The sequence below is a fragment of the Bos indicus x Bos taurus genome, chromosome 5 (genome assembly GCF_003369695.1).
Source record: "Bos indicus x Bos taurus breed Angus x Brahman F1 hybrid chromosome 5, Bos_hybrid_MaternalHap_v2.0, whole genome shotgun sequence".
In the NCBI taxonomy this organism is placed as follows: Eukaryota; Metazoa; Chordata; class Mammalia; order Artiodactyla; family Bovidae; genus Bos; species Bos indicus x Bos taurus.
The window spans coordinates 89,902,737-89,927,020 of NC_040080.1; the positions used below are offsets into that span (position 1 = coordinate 89,902,737).

The 24,284-nt window shown below is 37.8% G+C and overlaps 1 protein-coding gene across 1 annotated transcript in view; it reads left to right on the forward strand.

The window, feature by feature from the left end:
• Positions 1–24,284, forward strand: part of SPATS2 (spermatogenesis associated serine rich 2) — a 152,282-nt gene that overhangs the window by 73,205 nt on the left and 54,793 nt on the right. Inside the window, exon 2 of the mRNA XM_027542765.1 lies at positions 4,325–4,581. Within this exon, the coding sequence (XP_027398566.1) occupies positions 4,557–4,581 (25 nt within the window). The 5' untranslated portion in view covers positions 4,325–4,556. The remainder of the gene's footprint in view (positions 1–4,324; positions 4,582–24,284) is intronic.

Here is a 24,284-nt window from a genome sequence, read left to right on the forward strand (position 1 = left end):
AAACCCAGGCACGTGGCAATGAAAGCTGAGAGTGCTAACCACTGGACTGTCAGGGAATCCCCTAAGAGGCTGTTACTCTGAAGTCTTTATTTTATGTTTATCCTTTTTTTTAAACTTTATTTTATATTGGAGTATAGCCAGTTAACAACGTTGTGATAGTTTCGGGTGCAGAGCAGAGCGACTCTGAGAACAGGCTTTTTACTCTTGATGGATTTTTTTTTTAACTTGTGACTTATCCCTTTTATTTTCCACACTGAAAAAATATTTCATAAAGTTTACTCTTATTTCCTTCTTGGGTTACATTTTGTAAAGTTTTTTTTTTTTTTTTCTATAAGGTTTCTAGGTATAAGAGTTCCATGACCCTCCTCATGCTTTCTTTACCCATAAATTTTGGACATGTATGTATTAAATGTTTAGTAATAAGGCAGGAAAAAGGCATTTGTATCTTTGCAATTTATAAAAGCTTTCTGTAGTGTTGACTAATCCACATTCTGATGTTTCAGTTTTCCTTATTAAATTCCCTTTATTCTCTCCTTTTCCCTCTCACCCTCCTCCCAAATGTCTTGCAACTATATTTGAGCTGGGAAACCTGAGGAGGGGTTAGATAAAGGAAATTAATAGAGGAAGAGAAAAGACCCTTGATTTATATAGGAAGAGCAGGTGGTAAGAGAGATCTTAGGGAGTGATAGGAAGTAACTATTTTAGTTTGTGAAGTAGAGGTGGAGATAAGATTTTTGAGATAGACACAAGAAGAATAAGAAAACATGCTTTCCATAGTGGCTGTACTAGTTTGCATTCCCACCAACAGTGTAAGAGGGTTCCCTTTTCTCCACATCCTCTCCAGCATTTATTGCTTGTAGACTTTTGGATCGCAGCCATTCTGACTGGCGTGAAATGGTACCTCATAGTGGTTTTGATTTGCATTTCTCTGATAATGAGTGATGTTGAGCATCTTTTCATGTGTTTGTTAGCCATCTGTATATCTTCTTTGGAGAAATGTCTATTTAGTTCTTTGGCCCATTTTTTGATTGGGTCATTTATTTTTCTGGAACTGAGCTGTAGGAGTTGCTTGTATATTTTTGAGATTAGTTGTTTGTCTATTGCTTCATTTGCTATTATTTTCTCCCATTCTGAAGGCTGTCTTTTCACCTTGCTTATAGTTTCCTTTGTTGTGCAGAAGCTTTTAAGTTTAATTAGGTCCCACCCATTTGTTTATTTTTGCTTTTATTTCTAATATTCTGGGAGGTGGGTCATAGAGGATCCTGCTGTGATGTATGTCAGAGAGTGTTTTGCCTATGTTCTCCTCTAGGAGTTTTATAGTTTCTGGTCTTACGTTTAGATCTTTAATCCATTTTGAGTTTATTTTTGTGTATGGTGTTAGAAAGTGGTCTAGTTTCATTCTTTTACAAGTGGTTGACCAGTTTTCCCAGCACCACTTGTTAAAGAGATTGTCTTTAATCCATTGTATATTCTTGCCTCTTTTGTCAAAGATAAGGTGTCCATATGTGCGTGGATTTATCTCTGGGCTTTCTGGAGATTCCTTAAAAAACTGGAAATAGAACTTCCTTATGATCCAGCAATCCCACTGCGGGGCATACACACTGAGGAAACCAGAAGGGAAAGAGACACGTGTACCCCAATGTTCATAGCAGTACTGTTTATAATAGCTAGGACATGGAAGCAACCTAGATGTCCATCAGCAGATGAATGGATAAGCAAGCTGTGGTACATATACACAATGGAGTATTACTCAGCCATTAAAAAGAATACATTTGAATCAGTTCTAATGAGGTGGATGAAACTGGCGCCTATTATACAGAGTGAAGTAAGCCAGAAAGAAAAACACCAATACAGTATCAGATCAGAGCAGTCACTCAGTTGTGTCCGACTCTTTGCAGCCCCATGAACCACAGCATACCAGGCCTCCCTATCCATCACCAATTCCCGGAGTTCACTCAGACTCATGTCATCGAGTCAGTGATGCCATCCAGCCATCTTATCCTCTGTCGTCCCCTTCTCCTCCTGCCTCCAATCCCTCCCAGCATCAGAGTCTTTTCCAGTGAGTCAACTCTTCGCATGAGGTGGCCAAAGTACTGGAGTTTCAGCTTTAGCATCATTCCTTCCAAAGAAATCCCAGGGCTGATCTCCTTTAGATGGACTGGTTGGATCTCCTTGCAGTCCAAGGGACTCCCAAGAGTCTTCTCCAACATTACAGTTCAAAAGCATCAATTCTTCAGCGCTCAGCCTTCTTCACAGTCCAACTCTCACATCCATACATGACCACTGGAAAAACCATAGCTTTGACTAGACGAACCTTTTTTGGCAAAGTAATATGTCTGCTTTTGAATATGCTATCTAGGTTGGTCATAACTTTCCTTCCAAGGAGTAAGCGTCTTTTAATTTCATGGCTGCAGTCACCATCTGCAGTGATTTTGGAACCCAGAAAAATAAAGTCTGACACTGTTTCCACTGTTTCCCCATCTATTTCCCATGAAGTGATGGGACCGGATGCCATGATCCTCATTTTCTGAATGTTGAGCTTTAAGCCAACTTTTTCAGTCTCCTCTTTCACTTTCATCAAGAGGCTTTTTAGTTCTTCTTCACTTTCTGCCATAAGGGTGGTGTCATCTGCATATCTGAGGTTGTTGATATTTCTCCTGGCAATCTTGATTCCAGCTTGTGTTTCTTCCAGTCCAGTGTTTCTCATGATGTACTCTGCATATAAGTTAAATAAACAGGGTGACAATATACAGCCTTGACGTACTCCTTTTCCTATTTGGAACCAGTCTGTTGTTCCATGTCCAGTTCTAACTGTTGCTTCCTGACCTGCATACAAATTTCTCAAGAGGCAGATTAGGTGTTCTGGTATTCCCATCTCATTCAGAATTTTCTACAGTTTATTGTGATCCACACAGTCAAAGGCTTTGGCATAGTCAATAAAACAGAAATAGATGTTTTTCTGGAACTCTCTTGCTTTTTCCATGACCCAGCGGATGTTGGCAATTTGATCACTGGTTCCTCTGCCTTTTCTAAAACCAGCTTGAACATCAGGAAGTTCACGGTTCACATATTGCTGAAGCCTGGCTTGGAGAATTTTAAGCATTACTTTACTAGAGTGTGAGATGAGTGCAATTGTGCCGTAGTTTGAGCATTCTTTGGCATTGCCTTTTTTTGGGATTGGAATGAAAAGTTACCTTTTCCAGTATACTAACGCATATTTATGGAATTTAGAAAGATGGTAACAATAACCCTGTATACGAGACAGCAAAAGAGACACTGATGTATAGAACAGTCTTTTGGACTCTGTGGGAGAGGGAGAGGATGGGATGATTTGGGAGAATGGCATTGAAATATGTATAATATCATATATGAAACGAGTCGCCAGTCCAGGTTCGATGCATGATACTGGATGCTTGGGGCTGGTGCACTGGGACGACCCAGAGGGATGGTATGGGGAGGGAGGAGGGAGGAGGGTTCAGGATGGGGAACACATGTATACCTGTGGCAGATTCATTTTGATATATGGCAAATCCAACACAATATTGTAAAGTTAAATAAAATTTAAAAATAAATAAATAAATAAAATTTAAAAAACAAAACAAAACAAAAATCCAGCTTTTAGTTCTGAAAGAATTTGGCACTAATTAAAAAAAAAAAAGAAAAGAAAACATGCTTTCTGAACTGAGAAGATAGTTTGATTTATAAGATTAAAATTTTTTAAGGAGCAAATTATTGCTTTTTTAAAAAAAGGTTTACAATGATTTCTTTTTTGAGAAACTTTAAAAAGTTGAATTACAGTTGATTTACAATGTTGTATTAATTAAAATATTGCTTCTTAAAACTGTATTCTTTCTAGAGTAGTTTTTTTTTTTTTTAAACAAGTGAATACCCTGTTTTCTCTCTCTCTCTTTTTTTTAAATAATTTGTTTATATTTGATTGCACTGGGTCTTCTTGCTACATGCAAGCTTTCTCTAGTTGTGGAGAGTGGGGGTTGTCTTTGTTGAGGTGCATGGGCTTCTTATTGTAGCTTCTCTTGTTGCGGAGCACAGGCTCTAGGCACACAGGCTCAGTAGTTGTAGCTCGTGGGCTTTAGTTGCTCTGCAGCACATGGAATCTTCCTGGACCAGAGATTGAACCCATGTACCTGCATTGGCAGGCAAACTGTTACCCACTGTACCAACAGGGAAATCCTCGAGTAGTTTTCTTTTAATAACTAGTTTCATTTAGAAAAAATATAAAATAAAGCATGTGGAAATCTGTTAAAAATTTTGTACAGCTGTTACTGTCATAGTGAATACATGTGTATGTTTGTTTTCCCCCTAGAATCTCCCTGGAAAAAGAGACATGAATGTCTGCAATGATATTTCTTGACATGAATTTGATATGAGAGAAGAAAAGGAGATCGACGGCTAGTGAACAGGATTTCAAATAACCAGGATTTTATATTTATCACCTTCGGTCATCTCCTTTTAAATCAAAGACAACTACAGTCAGAACCAAGACAAGGCAAAATAATACTTTTCTTCTGCATTTTTTGAGACTGAAGAAACCTGAAATGTCTAGGAAACAAAACCAGAAGGGTAAGATTCCACGTGGGCATGAATTGTTAAAAGCATAGTTGTAGAGTCATGATCACCATTTCTATCTGTACATAGTTTTAAAAAACGTTCTCTTAATGTGTTTTGAGTGGTGTTATACTTTTGCTCACCTAGTGCAGTACTACTGATGGTTATAACTTATCTTTTAGTCATGACCACAGTTAATTTTAGAAGAGTATGGAACATTTGCAACATTATCTGTTGTCCCTTTAATGAGCTGAATATTAGATTATAGCTTTTTGTGTTACTAGTTTGGGAATTCATATAACAATTGCTTTTCTACTCTTATAAACTTATTAAATTATAATATAATTTCAGGAAATCCAAACACATCTTGAAAGTGTACTTTTTGGAGGGTGAACATATGTTATAGACGTAGGATATAACTTACTGCAGGATATTCTATATCATGTGAGTTGATGTTTCTTTGGAGATAGGAAATGAAACGAGTAACTGCTTCTAGTCACTGATTCTTCTTTAGCTTTCCTTCTGGGATTGTGACTCTAGCTTTTTGTGTAAAGTATAAATTGCAGAGAGTCAAGAAATATCAAAAATAGTTATATAAAGGAAAGGACAACAGAGACTACACTTTTTCAGCTTTCCAAGAAGACCTGTGAAAATGTAAAGGGACAAATAGCACTTAAAACTGTCACACATACTGGAATATATTTGTTAAAAGAATGACCATAGCTATCCTAGATTTTTTTCCCCCTCATTTAGTTTAATTTTCAATTTAAAGTTGATGTTCCTTAATTCAAAACAAAGCTATAGATCCAGGTCTCACATGCTAAATATGAAGGGAATGCTTAATTTTTTTTTAATTGAAGCATAGTTAGTGTACAATGTCACATTAGTGTCAGGTTCAGCAAAGTGATTCAGATGTGTATGTATACACATATGCACTGTTCTTTTCCATTATAAGTTATTATAAGATATTGAATATCGTTCCCTGTTGTTTACCTATTTTAGATATACTAGTGGGTATATGTTAATCCCAAACTCCTAATTTATCCCTCCCCACCATTGTCCCCTTTGGTAACCGTAAGTTTTGTTTACTAGGTATGTGAGTCTGTTTCTGTCTTATAAATAAGTTCATTTGTATCATTTTTTTTAGATTCCACATATAAGTGGTATCATATGATATTTGTTTTCCTCTGTTCACTTAATAGGATAATCTCTAGGTCCAAATCTATCCTTGCTGCTGCAAATTTCTTTCTTTTTTCTATGTCTGAGTGGTAGTACAGTGGCGGTGGGGGTGTGTGTGTGTGTATCACAGCTTCTTTATGAGTTCGTTTGTTGATGGACATTTAAATTGAAGGAAGTTCTTTTAAACTTCTTAGTTTTGACTTGGCAAATCAAAAACCTCACTATAAGAAAACAATATACCAGAGCTGCTTGTGGTTTTGAAAGCTATAGTTTCATTGTATAGCAAACCTGTGTAAAGAATATCGGAGCTCTAAAGAATGGTTAGATTACTAAAGAAGCTGAACTCTTCAAGGGAGTGAGATTTATCAACTGAAAAGTTTTAAAAATTTCATCTAAAAAGTTTAGCATTTAATTTTTCCCAAAAAAGTAAACTTTAGCGGATTGCTTTGGCCTTTTAAAAACTAGAGTCTTTATTTCATCTCTGTGTTGTTCCACAGCTATAAAAAAGTATCATTGCTTTCTATAATTGGTGTCCAGTTACTATACAGTAAATGTAGATTTAGATCACATCATAGGCATTAAATGCTAACAAATTTCGACTAAACATAGCCTGTATATACACTTAATTGAAACAAAAGAAGCTTTTATGTCATTAGAACTTTCTCTGAAACAAATATATACTTATATATAACCTATATATATATTGGTTTTATATATATATATATAAAACTATATATATATATATATATATATATATATACACACACATGTTCAGATATTTGAGCCAAAAAAATACAAAATACTTATAAAATTCTATCTCATTTAATTCATTTATATATTTAAAATTATATTGTTTTGGGTTTTCAGTTCAGTTCAGCTCAGTCACTCAGTTGTATCCTACTCTTTGTGACCCCATGCACTGCAGCACACCAGGCCTCCCTGTCCATCACCAGCTCACTGAGCTTACTCAAACTCGTGTCCATTGAGTCAGTGATGCCATCCAACCATCTCATCCTCTGTCATCCCCTTCCCCTCCAGCTTTCAATCTTTCCCAGCATCAGGGTCTTTTCAAATGAGTTGGTTCTTTGCATCAGGTGGCCAAGGTATTGGAGTTTCAGCCTCAGCATCAGTCCTTCCAATGAATATTCAGGACTGATTTCCTTTAGGATGGACTGGTTGGATCTCCTTGCAGTGCAAGGGATTCTCAAGAGTCTTCACACCACAGTTCAAAACTATCAATTCTTCGGTGCTCAACTTTGTTTATAGTCCAACTCTCACATCTGTACATGACTATTGGAAAAGCCATAGCTTTGACTAGATAGACCTTTGTTGGCAAAGTAATGTCTCTGCTTTTTAATGTGCTGTCTAGGCTGGTCATAACTTTTCTTCCCAGGAGCAAGCGTCTTTTAATTTTAGTAGTCTAATAGTTATACTGACTTTATCAATTTAGTTATAATACATTAAAAAGATAGATACTATGGTAGTTTTTGTTCTCTAGAGACAACTCATTTATTAAGTGTCATTTTATAATGAGTTATGTTTTTATTCCACAGTAGACCACATTTCTATATTTTCCTGTATCCGTAACACTTGTGAATTTCTTAATGAAATATTTAGTGGAGTTAAACTTGTATGGCTTAAGTTAAGGTGAATTTTAATTACAACTATTGATTGCTCTAAGCCTTTTAGCCCAACACCTAGCAGAAGTAAATAAGATCAGTGCTTCTCAAACTGTGGTCTGTGAACTAAAGAAATACTTTAAAATGGAGAGTGTTTAGAAACTCTTCTATAGTGGTTTGACAGTGCTGTAACATCCAGACACTTTCAAGGCAGTTTTATTGAGGTATAATTTAAATACTATAAAACTCATCTGTTATAAATGTACAGTTTTATTACTTTTAGTAAAAAAAATTTTTTTTTTTTTTAAATTTTGGCCATGCTGTGCAGCTTGCGGGATCTTAGTTCCCTGACCAGGGATTGATTGAACCCAGGTCCTCGGCAGTGAAAGTGCAGAGTCCTAACCACTGCATTGCTAGGGAATTCCCTGTTTTTAGTAAATGTATACAGTTGTGCAGCCATCACCACAATCCTGTTTTAAAACACCTTCCTCAGCCCTAAAGGTATACTTAGTTACCTGTCTACAGTCAGTTCCTGCTTTCCCAGGCAAACATGCCTACTTTCTCTGTCTTCAGTTTTGCCTTTTCTAGAGATTTCTAATAAACAGAGTAATCCAGTATGGTTTTGTGTCTGGCTTCTTAATGCTGTTTTTGAGGTTCATTATTGTTTTTGAATGTATCCGTAGCTTGCCGCCTTTTACTGCTGAGTAGCGTTAAGGTTATAAAAAGTCGAAGAGTGTTTCTTTTACACTTTGCTACTCATGATACTTGTGTGACCAGAATTGTGGATGTTTCTCCCATATTGACCAATTCTCTGATACCAGCCAAGTGTCCCTACAATCCAATTCTATTCTGATACTATCTTCTTGGAGTTCATGTTAGATCCCACAGGTTAAGGGCTCAGTCCCCCAGACTGCTCCTGCTTCAGACACCAGTCCATGAGGATCAGGTTCCCAAGTTATCCACCCTCAGTCCATCTTGACTACAAATGGGTGGTTTCTACAACTCTCCTTCTCAGGTTCAGTAATTTGCTATAATGCTCACAGAAGTACAGAAGTAAGGGAAACCACTTACCTACTTTTACTGGTTTATATACATAGTTGCTAAATCGCTTCAGTTGTGTCCGACTCTGTGTGACCCCGTAGACGGCAGCCCGTGAGGCTCCCTCGTCCCTGGGATTCTCCAGGCAAGAACACTGGAGTGGGTTGCCATTTCCTTCTCCAGTGCATGAAAGTGAAAAGTGAAAGTGAAGTCGCTCAGTTGTGTCTGACTCTTCGTGACCCCATGGACAGTAGCCCACCAGGCTCCTCCATCCATGGGATTTTCCAGGCTAGAGTACTGGAGTGGGGTGCCATTGCCTTCTCCATATATACATAGTAGAGGATGTTATAAAGAATACAGATGAACAGCCAGATGAAGGGATATATAGGGTAAGATCTGGAAGGGTCCTCAGTGCAGGAACTTCCATCTCCATGAAGTTGAGGTGTACTACTCTTCCAGCACACTGATGCATTCACTAACCTGAAAGCTCTCTGAACCCCATACTTCACAGAATTTTTTTTCAAGGTTTTATCACATAAATATGATCAAGTATTAACCCTTACCTCTAATTCCTCTCCTTTCCCTTACCCAACAGATGGGAGTGAGGCTGAACATTCCAAGCCTCCAATCATGGGTTGATCTTTTTGGTGATAAAGCCCCCTTCCTGAAGCTCTCCAGGAGCCCACCAAATTGTTTGTTAGAACTAAAGGTGTTCCTATCAACTAGGAAATTTCAAGGCATTTACAATCTCTATTAGGAACTGGAGTCGAATACCAAATATTAGAACAATGAGATGCTCCTAGCATCTTCATTGCTTAGGGAGTGATGAAGGTTTTAGGAGCATTAGCTGCAGTTAGGGATGAAGACCAAAATATTTATTTCTCATTATATTACAATATCACAGATTATATCACATTTTGTCTTCCATTTACCAGGTACTTATTCATTTGGATTAGTTCCAGTTGTGGCTATTATGAATAATTATAAATTATGAACATTTGCCTACAAGTCTTTGTGTAGACATATGTTTTTGTTTCTCTTGGGGACATACCTAGCAGCAGAATTGTTTAACTTTCAAAGAAATTACCATGCCAAACTGTTTTCCAAAGTGGCTGACCATTTTATAATCCCACCAGCAATAAAGTGTTGGTTTTGAATGCTTCTTGTCCTTGCTGACACTTGATATGGTATCATTTTCATTATAGCTATTTTTATAAATATAGCTATTTTTAACCTAGGTGTGTAAGAATATTTCATTCTGGTTTTGATTTGTACTTCCTTAATGTGGTTTTGATTGTACTTCCTTAATAGTCAATGATGTTCACTGTTTCTTCATGTGATTATTAGCCATTTGTATCTTCTTGGGTGAAATGTCTATTTAAATTCTTTATTCATTTTTACAAATTGGGTTATAGGTCTTTTCCCCCACACCCTGCAAATTTTTAAAATTGAGGTATAGTTGATTTACAATATTATATAAATTTCAGGTGTACAACATAGTGATTCATGATTTTTAAGGGTTCAGTTCAGTTCAGTTGCTCAGTCGTGTCTGACTCTTTGCAGCCCCATGGACCGCAGCACGCCAGGCCTCCCTGTCAATCACCAACAGCCAGAGTTTACCCAAACTCATGTCCATTGAGTCGGTGATGCCATCCAACCATCTCATCCTCTGTTGTCCCCTTCTCCTCCCGCCTTCAGTCTTTCCCAGTATCAGGCTATTTTAAGCATTTTTTAATTTCATGGCTGCCGTCACCATCTGCAGTGATTTTGGAGCCCCCAAAAATAAAGTCAGCCACTGTTTCCCCATCTATTTGCCATGAAGTGATGGGACCAGATGCCATGATCTTAATTTTCTGAATGTTGAGCTTTAAGCCAACTTTTTCACCCTCCTCTTTTGCTTTCATCAAGAGGCTCTTTAGTTCTTCTTTGCTTTCTGCCATAAGGATGGTGCCATCTGCATATCTGAGGTTATTTATATTTCTCCTGGCAGTCTTGATTCCAGCTTGTGCTTCTTCCAGCCCAGCGTTTCTCATGATATACTCTGCATGTAAGTTAAATAATCAGGGTGACAATATACAGCCTTGATGTACTCCTTTTCCTATTTGGAACCAGTCTGTTGTTCCATGTCCAGTTCTAACTGTTGCTTCCTGACCTGCATACAGGTTTCTCAAGGTGCAGGTCAGGTGGTCTAGTATTCCTATCTCTTTCAGAATTTTCCACAGTTTATTGTGATCCACACAGGCAAAGGCTTCAGCATAGTCAATAAAGCAGAAGTAGATGTTTTTCTGGAACTCTCTTGCTTTTTCGATGATCCAGCGGATGTTGGCAATTTGATCTCTGGTTCCTCTGCCTTTTCTAAAACCAGCTTGAACATCTGGAAGTTCACGGTTCGCGTATTGTTGAAGCCTGGCTTGAAGAATTTTGAGCATTACTTTGCTAGTGTATGAAATGAGTGTAATTATGCAGTAGTTTGAGCATTCTTTGGCATTACCTTTCTTTGGGGTTATACCTTATTTATAGTTATTATAAGAGATTGTAGGTCTTCTTACTGAGTTGTAAACATTTTTTATTCTGAGCATTATCAAGTATATGATTTGCAAATATATTTTCCCAGTCTGGCTTATCTTTTCGTTTTCTTAATGGTTTCTTTTTCTTTTTCCCCTGCTGTGCAGCTTGTGGGGTCTTAATTTTCTGATCAGGGATTGAACCTAGTCCCTTAAGAGTCCTAATCAGTGGACCACCAGGAACTCCCAATGGTGTCTTTTTAAAAGTGAAAGTTTTTAACTTTGATAAAACCCACTTTATCTTTTCTTAAAGTGTAGAATAATGAGATGTAGAGTGAATCTGATCTTCCCTGGTGGCTCAGCAATAGAGAACCCGCCTGCCAACGCAGGAGACGCAGGTTTGATCTATGGGTTGGGTATATCCCCTGGAAAAGGAAATGGCAACCCACTCCAGTATTTTTACCTGGGAAATCCCATGGACAGAGGAGCCTGGTGGGCTACAGTCGATGGGGTCACAAGTTGGACACAACTTGGTGACTGAACAATGACAGAGTGAGTCCTCCAATCCTTTCCCACACCAAAGCTTTATTGGCTATCTTGGTTCTTTTATGTTTCCATAGAAATTTAGACTCAGCTTATCAATTCATGCAAAAATATCTGCTTGGAATCTGATAGTGACTGCATTGAATCAGTAGATTTGTGGTGAATTGGTTGTCTTTGCAATATTGAGTCTTTCAGTTAATGACTGTAGCATATCTCTACATTTATTTAGATCTTACTTTCTCTCAGCAATGTTGTACAGATTTAAGTGCACGGACCTTGCAATTTCTTTGTTGAGTTTATTCCTGAGTAATTTATTCTTTTTAATGCTGCTGTGAATGGGACATTTGATTTTTGTTGTTAAACTCACTTGTTATTTCAAGTAGTTTTTGGTAGCTAACTTAGATTTTCAATTTACAATGTCATGTCTTCTATGACTAAAGTTGGTTTTCTTCTTCTCCTCCATTCTAGATGACTATAATTTCTTTTTTCTTGCTTTGTGCATGGGTTTGAACTTCCAGTTCATTATTGCAAAGAAGTATGAGAGCAGACAGCTTTGCCTCGTTCTCACCCTTTGAGAGAAGCATTTCATCTTTTACCGTTGAATATGATGTTCAGTTGGTAAAGAATCCACCTGCAATGCAGGAGACCTCGGTTCAGTTCCTGGGTTGGGAAGATCTGCTGGAGAAGGGCTACCCACTCTAGTATTCTTGAGGTTCCCTTGTGGCTCAGCTGGCAAAGAATCCACCTGCAATGTGGGAGACCTGGGTTTGATCCCTGGGTTGGGAAGATCCCCTGGAGAAGGGAAAGGCTACCCAGTCCAGTATTCTGGCCTGGAGAATTCCATGGACTGTAGAATCCATAGGGTCACAAAGAGTCAGACACGACTGAGCAACTTTCACTTTCAGTTCATGATGTTAGCTGTAGGTTTTTCCTGGAAGCCCTCTATCAGTTTGAATAAGGTCCTCTTTTTTCCTTAACTTGCTGAGTTTTTACTGAATGTGTTTCTGATTTTGTCATATGTTTTTTTATGCATCTATTCCAGTGGTTCTTAAACGGGGGTGATTTTGCCCCTAGGGGATATTTGGCAATGTCTGGAGACATGTTTTATTGGTCACAACTTGGGGCCATGGTGCTACCGGCATCTAGTGGGTGTGGGCCCAGAATGCTGTAAACATCCTACAGTACACAGGACAGCCCTTCACAACAAAGATTTGTTGGCTTAAAGTGTCAATACTGCTGAAGTTGAGAAACTCTGATCTATTGTTATGATCATGTGCTTTTGTCCTTTATTTATATAGAGCATTATATTAACTTTCATGCTGCTGCTGCTGCTAAGTCGCTTTAGTTGTGTCTGACTTTGTGCGACCCCAGAGACGGCAGCCCACCCAGTTCCCCCGTCCCTGGGATTCTCCAGGCAAGAACACTGGAGTGGGTTGCCATTTCCTTCTCCAATGCATGTAAGTGAAAAGTGAAAGTGAAGTTGCTCAGTCACATCCGACTTGTAGCGACCCCATGGACTGCAGCCCACCAGGCTCCTCCGTCCATGGGATTTTCCAGGCAAGAGTACTAGAGTGGGGTGCCATTGCCTGTTAAACCAATTCTGCATTCCTGGTATAAATCCTACTTGGTCATAGTTGGCTATGTTACTGTTCTCTGTTTTCTAATACTTTGTAATAAATATCTACACCAGTATTCCTGAGAGAGGTCTGCAGTTTTCTGTTCTTGTGATGTGTTTGTCTAGTGTACGATTTGTTCTGCAGAATATGCCATGTGTGCTTAAAGAGAATATGTATTGATCTGTTAGGTGGAGTATTCTATATATGTCAGTTAGATCAAGTTGGGTGATCATGATGTTCAAGTCATCTATATCCTTACTCATTTTCTGTTTAGTTCTGTCATTTACTAAGAGAAGAATATTAAAATCTTCAGCTGTAATTGTTGAATTGGTATTGTTCCTTTCTATTCTGTTCTAGTTTTTAATTCACATATTTTAGGACTCTTATTAAATGTATATGGATTTATAATTGGTTATATACTGCTGATAAATTGATTTTCTTATCATTATAGTTTTTTTATCTCTAGTAATATTTTTGTCTTTAAAGTTTTAGTTTTTATGCTGGTAATATAGCTATTCCAGCTCTCTTATAGTTACCATTTGGAGGAAATATTTTTTTCATCCTTTATTTTCAATCTATTTATGTCTTGGAATCTCAGGGATATCTCTTGTAGACACTATATTGGTAGATCTTGCTTTCTATCCAGTCTAACAACTCTGCGTATGTGCATGCTAAATCGCTTCAGTAGCGTCCAGCTCTTTGTGACCCCATGGACTGTAGCCCGCCAGGCTCCTCTGTCCATGGGAATTTTCCAGGCAAGAATACTGGAGTGGGTTGCCATGCCCTCCTCTAGGGGATCTTCCCAACCCAGGGATCAACCCTCTGTTTCTTACATCTCCTGCATTGGCAGGTGGGTTCTTTACCACTAGTGCCACCTTGGAAACCCCTCTAACAACTCTACCTTTTGATTATTTAGTCCTTTACATTTAAAATAATTATCAGTATGGTTCATGCCTGCCATTTGTTGTTTTCTGTATGTCTCATTTTTATTCCTTTATTACTCCTTTATTGCCTTCTTTTGTGTTAAACATACTTTTTAGTGTGTTTTAATTCTTCTGATTTTTAAAGCCATTTAAAAAAGTTATTTTATTAATGATTGCTCTAGGTTTTTATATGCACCTTTTACTTATCACAAGCTACTTCAGGCTAATATTCACTTAATTCTGGTAAAATATAGTAACTTTGTTCCAGTATAGCCTCATTTCCCCTCTTCCTGTTTTGTACTATTGTTTTCACATACGTTATATCTATATATGATATAACTATATATTTAATTATAACAATATCATGTTATTTATTGCTTTAACAATCTTATGCTTTTTGGAGAAATTGGAGAAGAGAAAAAATATATATACCTAATCTCTAATATTTACCCAAATATTTTACCATTTTGAGTACCCTTAATTCTTTCCTCTGGATTTGAATTCCTGTCTGGCTTCATTTCCTTTCAGCCTGAAGGGCTTCCTTTAGTTTTTCTTGAAGGGCGTACCTGATGGGAGTGGATTCTTTTAGCCTTTTTAAAATGTTTGTATTTTAACCTTTATTTTTGAAGAATAGTTTTACTGGATATAGAATTCTTCTTTTGACTTTTTTTTTTCTTTAGCCCTTGGAATATGCCATTCCAGTGAATATGTTATAATATTCTTTGTTTGTGATGAGGCATTTTTCTTCTGTTACTGGTAAGATTTTCTCCTTGTCTTCTAACAGTTTGACTGTTATACAGCTTGGTATGGCCCTCTTGGGAATTTCATCAAATGTTGGCCATCATTTCATCGATTTTTTTTTTTTTTTTTTCCTGCTGCTTTCACTCTTGCCTCTCCTGCTAGAAATCCTAGTATATGTATTTTGGTAAGTTTAGTGTTGTCCCAGAGGTAACTGAGACTGTGTTCATTTTTCTTGCTTTTTTCCCCCACCTGCTTTTCAGATTGCTTACTTTCTATTGATTTCTTGTTTGTTTGTTTGTTTCTGCTGGGTCTTTGTTGCTCTTGGGCTTTTCTCTAGTTGCAGTGAGAGGGTGCTACTCTCCAGTTGTGGTGCATGAGCTTCTCATTGGAATGGTTTCTCTTACTCTGAAGGGCAGGCTTTAGAACTTTTGGGATTCAGTAGTTGTGGCTCAGTAGTTGTGGTTCATGGGCGTAGTTGTCCTGCAGCATGTGGGATCTTCCTGGACCAGGGATTGAACCTGTGTCTCCTGCCTTGGCAGGTGGATTCTTTACCATTGAGCCACCAGGGAAGCCCTGTTGATTTCTTTTAAAGTTCGCTGATTCTTCTGCCATCTCAGATCTGCTGTTAGGTCTATGTAGTAAACTTTTCATTTGGGTATTGTATTTTCAGTTAGACTTTCTTTTTAGCTCCTTTTTGTCGTTTGTTTCTCTACTGAGATTCTCTGTTTGCTGAGTCAGTGTGACATATTTTCCTTTAATTCTTTGAATATGGTTATATTAACTGTTTTAAAGTCTTTAAGTCTACTAGCTGAGCCTTCTCAGAATAAGTTTCTATTGACTGGTGTTTGGTTTTTTCCTGTATGTGAGTGAATCTTTCTTCTTTTAAAACTTTTTTTAAAAAAGTAGATAGTTTGGATCATATATTGTATTAACTCTGGGTTTTTATTAATTTTCTGAGGGTATTTTTAAAAATTAGTCTGAGTGTGATGAAGAATCTACTTCCTCCATGTGTACACTCAGTAATCAGCACATTTTTTAATTGTAATTTTTATTTTTTAACTTTTCTTTAGTGGTCTTCAGTGTTTAGTGGTCAGCCAGTGGTTTGGACCGAGGTCGTGCTCAAGACATCTCAAACCTATAGACTTTTATCCTCTGCTGATTGACTTGTATGGAGCATATTGAGTTCAGACAGTTCTCAGTTTTACATTGACTTTTACTTTCCACTGGCCTCTTGGGTCTCCCCAGTGCACATGCATAGTTTCTCATTTAATGTGGAGAGTTTATTTAACTTTTCTTTTTTTTCTGGCTGCACCACACTGCTTGTAGGATCTCAGTTCCCCAACCAGTGAAAGCATGGAGTTCTAACCACTGGACTGCCAGAGAATTCTCTCTCTAGTTTTACTATGGCTCTTTCATGTATAGGATTTCTCTGATAAATTTCCTGTTTGTTTACCACTCAGTCAACTAAGACTCCAAATTCAGAAAGCAGCAAGTTTTTCATTTCCTACTGAGTTGTGTACTGTAGCTGACAGAGGTTTTTGCCCTCCTCTCCAGATCAAGGCCGCTTTCTTTGGGAATAAAGCTGTTGATTTTCATGGCCTTTCCTGCCCTAATAGAAGCTATTGTTCCCCAGCAGGTGGAAATAGAATGGGAGCAGTCCTAGGCAAGAAGGGTACCGACTCCACTTTTCTAACATAAGGCTCTAGCAGGTTCTCAATAATTTGTTGTGTGCCTTTGGTTGATTTCCATAGCCCTGAAATGGTTGTCCTTGGCAGTTTTATTCAATTTCATTCCTGTGTTTTAAGGAGAGGATTTGCCAGCCTGTTCACCACCTCTTGGGCCTCCCTGGTGGCTCAGCTGGGAAAGAGTCTGCCTCCAGTGCTGAAGACCTGGGTTTGATCCCTGGGTTGGAAAGATCCCCTGGAGAAGGAAATGACTACCCACTCCAGTATTCTTGCCTGGAGAAATCTGTGGGGCAAGAGTCCCCACTCTGTGGGGTCCCAAAGAGTCGGATGCAACTGAAACGGCTAACAGTTTCACTCCATCTTAGCCCTTCAGCCCAGTTTTTATTGTATTTTATAAAAGCATTGGGGCTCAAAGGATTAGAATTTGAAACAATGATTAGTTATTATAGATTGTTTGACTAGCACTGAGTTAAGTCTACTGACTCATGTGGCTTACTAGTTAACTAGATAAAAAATGTTTCTGCCAGAAATTTCCTGTGGGCCTACCCTTGGTTTTTGTGTACTGCTTTTTGGACATCTAAATGTTGAAAATCATGAGATAAACAAAAGAACCTTTGAGTAGAACCTATGGCAAATATTTGAGACCCTATTAAATTTACAATGTGAATTTATAGTGGGATAGATACGCATAATTTTTTACCTTTTCCTGACTCATCACTGAATTCAGCGTTGGATGACAGAAAGCCAGCTCTAGGGGTAACCCAAGGTTGGGAATATAGGCTTAGTTGTGATTCTCACAGATTACTAGTGTATCTTATATTATTCCTAATTCTGTCTCAAAGAGCCTTTAGAGACTAGAGAAGGGTGAGACCAAGCATTGTAATTGTATTTTATATTTTAAGAGTACTTATTTGTCAGATGATTTTATCTCCCAAACTTAACTATGTATCAAAATCATCCTAGAGATTAAAACAGTTTTTTTGAATCACTATCTTAAGAATGGTATACTAGACTCTTTTTAACAGGTTTGCGAATACTGACTGCTCTAGATGTGAAAACTGTTTGCCTGTCAGTGTCTTGACTATATCAGATTACAAAGATAAGAGCAGATTCATAAGTAGTGTACTTTTTTGGTTGACTTCATCTCGCATTTATATTTAGTTCTCTCTCTTCCTCTTTTCTCCTTTGTAAAACTATTCAGCTATAAAATACTTCCACATTTGATATTTAAACCTCTAAAACACTAAAATAGCTGACTTGAATTTCCTAGTTGATCATATTTGACCATTTCTTTATCCTGTGGTACCATGTGCTATCACTTAATTCCTTTGGTACCTTTTGTCTTATACAGAGCTGCGGATATATTTCTCTCTTCCCCTCCCCACCTCAACTTTTTTTCACCTTGTAAAACTGAAATTCTGTACCCAATGAACAGTGACTCCCTATTCTCCCTTCCCCCAACCCCTGACATCCACCATCCTACTTTTGTCTGTGAATTTGACTGCTCTTGATAACTCATACAAGGGGCTTGGATGAAGTTGAGAGAATAGAGTAGCTGAGAAGCTGAATACTGACAAATCCTGGGGCCAGGCAGACTGCAATTGATGAAAAGGGTCTTCTGGGGTGTAAGGGGGCCCTTGTCATCCTCCTTTGCTCTAGGATAGGTTTGAGGTAATATAGGTTCGCAAACAAATCCTCTCTGGAAGAAGATAACCTCACAAATTACTTTTACCATAAATTTTTAAAATTTATGAGTGTTTAGTACACAAAGAAAAATAATTAGAAACATGAGGCAATGAAACAATAACAGTGTGGAACAAGAAGCAATGGAAACAGAAATGACATACAGGAGACCCAAATACTGGACTTATCCCAGACAGACTTAAATATTCTTTAAGTGTTCAAGGAAATAAAGAATACTTGGAGAAATTAACATAGAACTGAAAATCTTGAAAATCTTACAATCTTGAAAGAATAACATGAGCTAAGTTTCTCAACAGAAATAATAGAAGACAGAGGAATGATATCTTGAAAGGGCTGAATAAAAATAGCTACCAGTCTACAATTCTACACACATCATCTGCAGTGAAAATATCCTTCTGGAATAGAGAAAAAATAAATGGCTTAAACAGAAACAAAATCCCCCAAAATAAAACAGAAATCATCACTATCAGAATCCACTGAGGAAAATTCTAAAGGTATTCTGAATAGAGAAGAAGGATGACCCAGTTGGAGATGCAGGATGGCATGAACAGCAATGAAAACCACAAATTTATGGCCAAATCTAAATGAATATTGGTTGTATAAAAATAATGTCTTCAGTTCAGTTCAGTCGCTCAGTCATGTCCAACTTTGCAACCCCATGAATCGCAGCACGCCAGACCTCCCTGTCCATCACCAACTCCCAGAGTTAACTCAAACTCATGTCCATCAGGTCGGGGATGCCATCCAGCCATCTCATCCTCAGTTGTCCCCTTCTCCTCCTGCCCCCAATCCTTCCCAGCATCAGAGTCTTTTCCAATGAGTCATCTCTTCGCATGAAGTGGCCAAAGTATTGGAGTTTCAGCTTTAGCATCAGTCCTTCCAAAGAACACCCAGGACTGATCTTTAGAATGGACTGGTTGGATCTCTTTGCAGTTGAAGGTACTCTCAAGAGTCTTCTCCAACACCACAGTTTAAAAGCATCAATTCTTTGGCGCTCTGCTTTTTTCACAGTCCAACTCTCACATCCATACATGACCACTGGAAAAACCATAGCTTTGACTAGACAGACCTTTGTTGGCAAAGTAATGATTCTGCTTTTCAATATGCTATCTAAGTTGGTCATAACTTTTCTTCCAAGGAGCAAGCGTCTTTTAATTTCATGGCTGCAGTCACCATCTGCAGTGATTTTGGAGCCCAAAAAAATAAAGTCTGACACTGTTTCCACTGTTTCCCCATCTATTTCCCATGAAGTGATGGGACCAGATGCCATGATCTTCATTTGCTGAATGTTGAGCTTTAAGCCAACTTTTCACTCTCCTCTTACTTTCATCAAGAGGCTTTTTTCTTATTAGTATTTAAATATACATAAAGGATAATACAAAATCAATGACTCATAAGTTTGGAAAGACATAAGCTTTCTTGCTTTGTCAAGAAAGAAGATAAAGCTACTAATTAATATTAGGATTGTGCAAGTCAGTAATAGTCAGACACAACTGAGCAACTGAACTGAACAGACATTATGATCTCCAGGGAAACTAGATATACAGATGTACCTTGAAGATATTATGCTAAGTGAAACAAGCCCATCACAAAAACACAAATATTGTATGATTCCACCATATGAGGTATATAGATTAGTTAAATTCAGAAAAATAGAAGAATGGTGGTTGCTAGGGGCTGGGGGATATGGGGTATTGTTCAATAGACTATGAAGTTTTAATTTTGCAAGATGAAAAGACTGCAGGTTGGTTGCACAAAAATGTGAACACACTTAATACAACTGACCATACATTTAGAAATGGTTAAGATGGTAAATTTTATGGTATGCATTTTTTTCTTTTTTTTACTGCAGTAGGAAAAAAATAGTGACTAAACAAAATAAAAATGTTCTGGATGTTGTTGTTCAGTCACTAAGTCATGTTGAACTCTTTGAAACCCTTGTGGACTGCAGCACCCTAGGCTTCCCTATCCTTCACTAGTTCTCTCGGAGGTTACTCAAATTCATGTCCATTGAGTTGGTTGATATTACTGCACTTTGCAGATAGTGTGTTTTTTTTTTTTTTATTGAAGGTTTGTAGCAACCCTGTATCCTCAGATGATGTAATAAAATATTTTTGTAATTAAGATACATTCATTGATTTTTTAAACATAATTAGACATAAGTCTAATAAGACATATTGCACACTTCACAGACTACAGCATAGTATAAACATAAGTTTTATATGCATTGAGAAACCAAAACACTTGTGTGACTCACTGTATTGCAATATTTACCTTATTGCAGTGGTCTGGAACCGAATCTGCAATACGTCTGAGGTACAGTTTGCAGATCAATGAACTAAGAAGTGAACTTCTTCTATCTTAAGAAGTTAGGAAAAGAAAAAAAATTCAAAAATGTTAAAGGAAATGGGATGATCCATGAATAATAGATTTCTAATATTTATGATATTTATTCTTTTTCTTGCTTTATTGTAATTGCTAAGACCACAAGTTGACCAGAAGTAACAAAGCAAGAAAGTTAACTATATGCTATATGAGATGATGAATGTGTTAATTATCTTGATCTTGTTAATCTTTCCACAGTGTATATACATATCAGATCATTATGCTGTATACTATAAACATATACAACTATATTTGTCAGTTATTCTTCAGTAAAGTTAGAGGAATAAAAAAGAAATAATAAAGCAAACATCTTGTCTTGTTATTTTGACCTCAAAGGAAAAGCTGTCTCAGCATTTCAGCCTGTGTTGATGTTTTCTGTGGGACTTTTTAGATACCTACATAGAAAGCCCAAAAGAATCTAAACTATTAGAATTAGTGATTTTAACAATGTTGCTGAATATAAGATCATTTTACGAAAAACAGTCCCACGTATTTATGTCAGCAATAAGTAGTTAGAAAATGAAATTTAAAAAATAGATGCCGTTTACAGTTGTACCAAAAGTATAAAATAGATATTTAATGAAAGATGTGTAAAAACACTATCAGAAAGTGATAAAGCATTATTGAAAAAAAGAACATTTAAGGAGAAGGATATACCACATTCATGGGTTGGAAGACTCAATTTTTTGAAGATGAGTACCATTCAAAATGGATTTATGTCATAGGTTCAATGCAGTTCCCACTGAGGCCTTCCCTCATAGCTCGGTTCATAAATCATCTGCCTGCAATGCAGGAGACCTGGGTTCAATTTCTGAGTTGGGAAGATCCCCTGGAGAAGGAAATGGCAACCCACTCCAGTATTCTTGCCTGAAGAGTCCGATGGACAGAGGAGCCTCGCGGGCTACAGTCCATGGGATCACAAGAGCCACATATGACTTAGTGACTAAACCACCAATTCCCGTTATAAAAAAAAAACAAAAACCACTTTTTTTTTAAATGTAGTTGGACAAAATGATTCTGAAATGTATATAACAATGCATAGTGCCAAGAATAGTTAAAGAATTCTTGAAGGACAACAGCAAGGTCTGAGAATTTGTTGTATCAGATATTAAGATACAACAAAGCCACAGTAATTAAGATAATATGGAATAGCCTTAAGTCAGAAGTACAGACAAATGAAGAACAGAGCCTAGAAACAGATCTGTTCATATAAGGAGTTTTATTTATTGAAAGGGTGATACTGAAGAACACTGAGGAAAGGATGGTCTTTTTTCTGTTCTGAGACATTTAGAAATCCATATGGTAAAGATATATCTCTTGTTACTTACTTTACTTGTTTAATCACTCAGTCATGTCCGACTCTGCGACCTCACGGACTGCAGCACGCCAGGCTTCCCTATCCTTCACTATCTCCTGGAGTTTGCTCAGACTCATGTCCATTGAGTCGATGATGCCATCCAACCATCTCATCCTCTCGTCCTCTTCCCCTCATGCTCTCAATCTTTCCCAGCAACAGAATCTTTTCCAGTGAGTTAGCTCTTTGCATCAGGTGGCCACAATATTTGAGCTTGAGCTTCAGCGTCAGTCCTTCCAATGAATATTCAGGGTTAATTATCCTTAGGATTGACTGGTTTGAGCTCCTTGCTGTCTAAGGGAGTCTCAAATGACTTCTTCTTACTTTACTACATACCTATAAATCAACTCCAGGGTTTGGGCTATAGATCCAAATATAAATGGCAAAACAGCAAAACTTGTAAATGATAATTTAGAAGACTATCTTTCCAGACCTGACAGTAAGAAGGACCATTGGTTTTTTACTGTCATTTTTACTTTTTTCATTAGTAGCATTTTTTAAGACTATTTTAATAGTCTATTTTTAATAGACTATTTTTTAGAGCAGTTATAGATTTACAACAAATTGAGCAGGAAGTGCAGGGATATGGAATTCTCATGTCTCCTGCCCTTAAACATACAAAGCCTCCCCCATTATCAACAGTTGATGAACCTACGCTGATACATCATCATCACTGAAATTCCATAGTCTACATTAGTATTCACTCTTGGTGTTGCACATTCTTTGGGTTTGTACAAATGTACAGTCACATGTATCTACTGGTATTGTGTCATTCAGAGTAGTTTAACAGACCTACCGTTAAACTTCTGTGTTTTGCTTATTCAGTCTTTTCATTCCCCTCACCTCTGGCAACCACTGATCTTTTTACTGTCTCCATAGTTTTGCCTTCTCCGGAATGTCATATAACTGGAATCATACAGTGTGTAGCCTTTTCAAATTGCCTTCTTTCACTTGGTAATATTCCTTCATGTCTTTTCATGGCTCATTAGCTCATTCCTTTTTAGCACTGGCTAGTATTCCATTGTCTGAATGTATCATGCTTTGCTGCTGTGCTTGGTCTTGGTTATGTCCAACTCTTTGCGGCACCATGGACTGTAGCCCGCCATAGGGATTCTCCAGGCAAGAATCCTGGAGTGGGTTGCCATGCCCTCCTCCTGGCAATCTTCCCAACCCAGGCATCGAACCCAGGTCTCCCACGTTGCAGGCCAATTCTTTACCAGCTGAGCTACCCGGGAAGCCTGAATGTTTGGGTATTTACCTACTGAAGTACATCTTGGTTATTTCCAGTTTGGCAGTCATAAGTAAAGTTTCTCTAAACATCCACGTTCAGGTTTTGATGTGGTCAGGTTAAATACCGAACAGTGCAATTGCTGAATCATAGGGTGAGAGGATCCTTAGTTTTATAAGAAAGTACCAGATTGTCTTCCGAAGATGACTGTACCATTTTGCATTCCCACTACTGATAAGTGAGAGTTCGTATTGCTCCACATCCTTGCCAGCTTTGATGTTAATATTCTCAATTTTAGAAATTCTAAGAGATGTGTAGTGGTAGCTCATTTTAATTTGCATTCCCCTAATGACATCATGGGAGAAGGCAATGGCACCCCACTCCAGTACTCTTGCCTGGAAAATCCCATGGACAGAGGAGCCTGGTGGGCTGCGGTCCATGGGGTCGCTAGGAGTCGGACACGACTGAGCGACTTCACTTTCACTTTTCGCTTTCATGCATTGGAGAAGGAAATGGCAACCCACTCCAGTGTTCTTGCCTGGAGAGTCCCGGGGACGGCGGAGCCAGGTGGGCTGCTGTCTTCTGGGGTCGCACAGAGTTGGACACGACTGAAGTGACTTAGCAGCAGCAATGACATGATGTGGCACATCTTTTCATATGAATACTTGCCATCCATATATTTCCTTTGGTGAGGTGTTTATTAAGGTCCTTGGCCCATTTTTAATTGTATTGTTTCTTATCATTGAGTTTTAGGAGTTCTTCATAAATTTTGAATCTTTTGCAAATATTTTCTCCCAGCCTGTGGCTTGTCTTTCATTCTCTTGACAGTGTCTTTTGCAGAGCAGTTTTTAATTTTAATGAAGTCCAGCTTATCAATCCTTCTTTCATGTATTGTACTTTTGGTGGTGTGTCTAAAAAGTCATTGCCAAACTTGAGGTCATCTAGATGTTCTCCTAAATGATCTTCTAGGAGTTCTACAGTTGTGTATTACATTTGGGTCTGTGATCCATTCTCAGTTAATTTTTGTGAAAGGTGTGAGGTCTGTGTCTAGATTCGTTTTTTGGTATGTGGGTGTCCAGTGGTTCTAGCACTGTTTGTTGAAGAGACAGTCTTTGGTTCATTTTGTATGCCTTTGTTCCTTTGTCAAAGATCAGTTGATTATAATCCACGTGGGTCTATTTCTGAACTCTGTTCTGTTC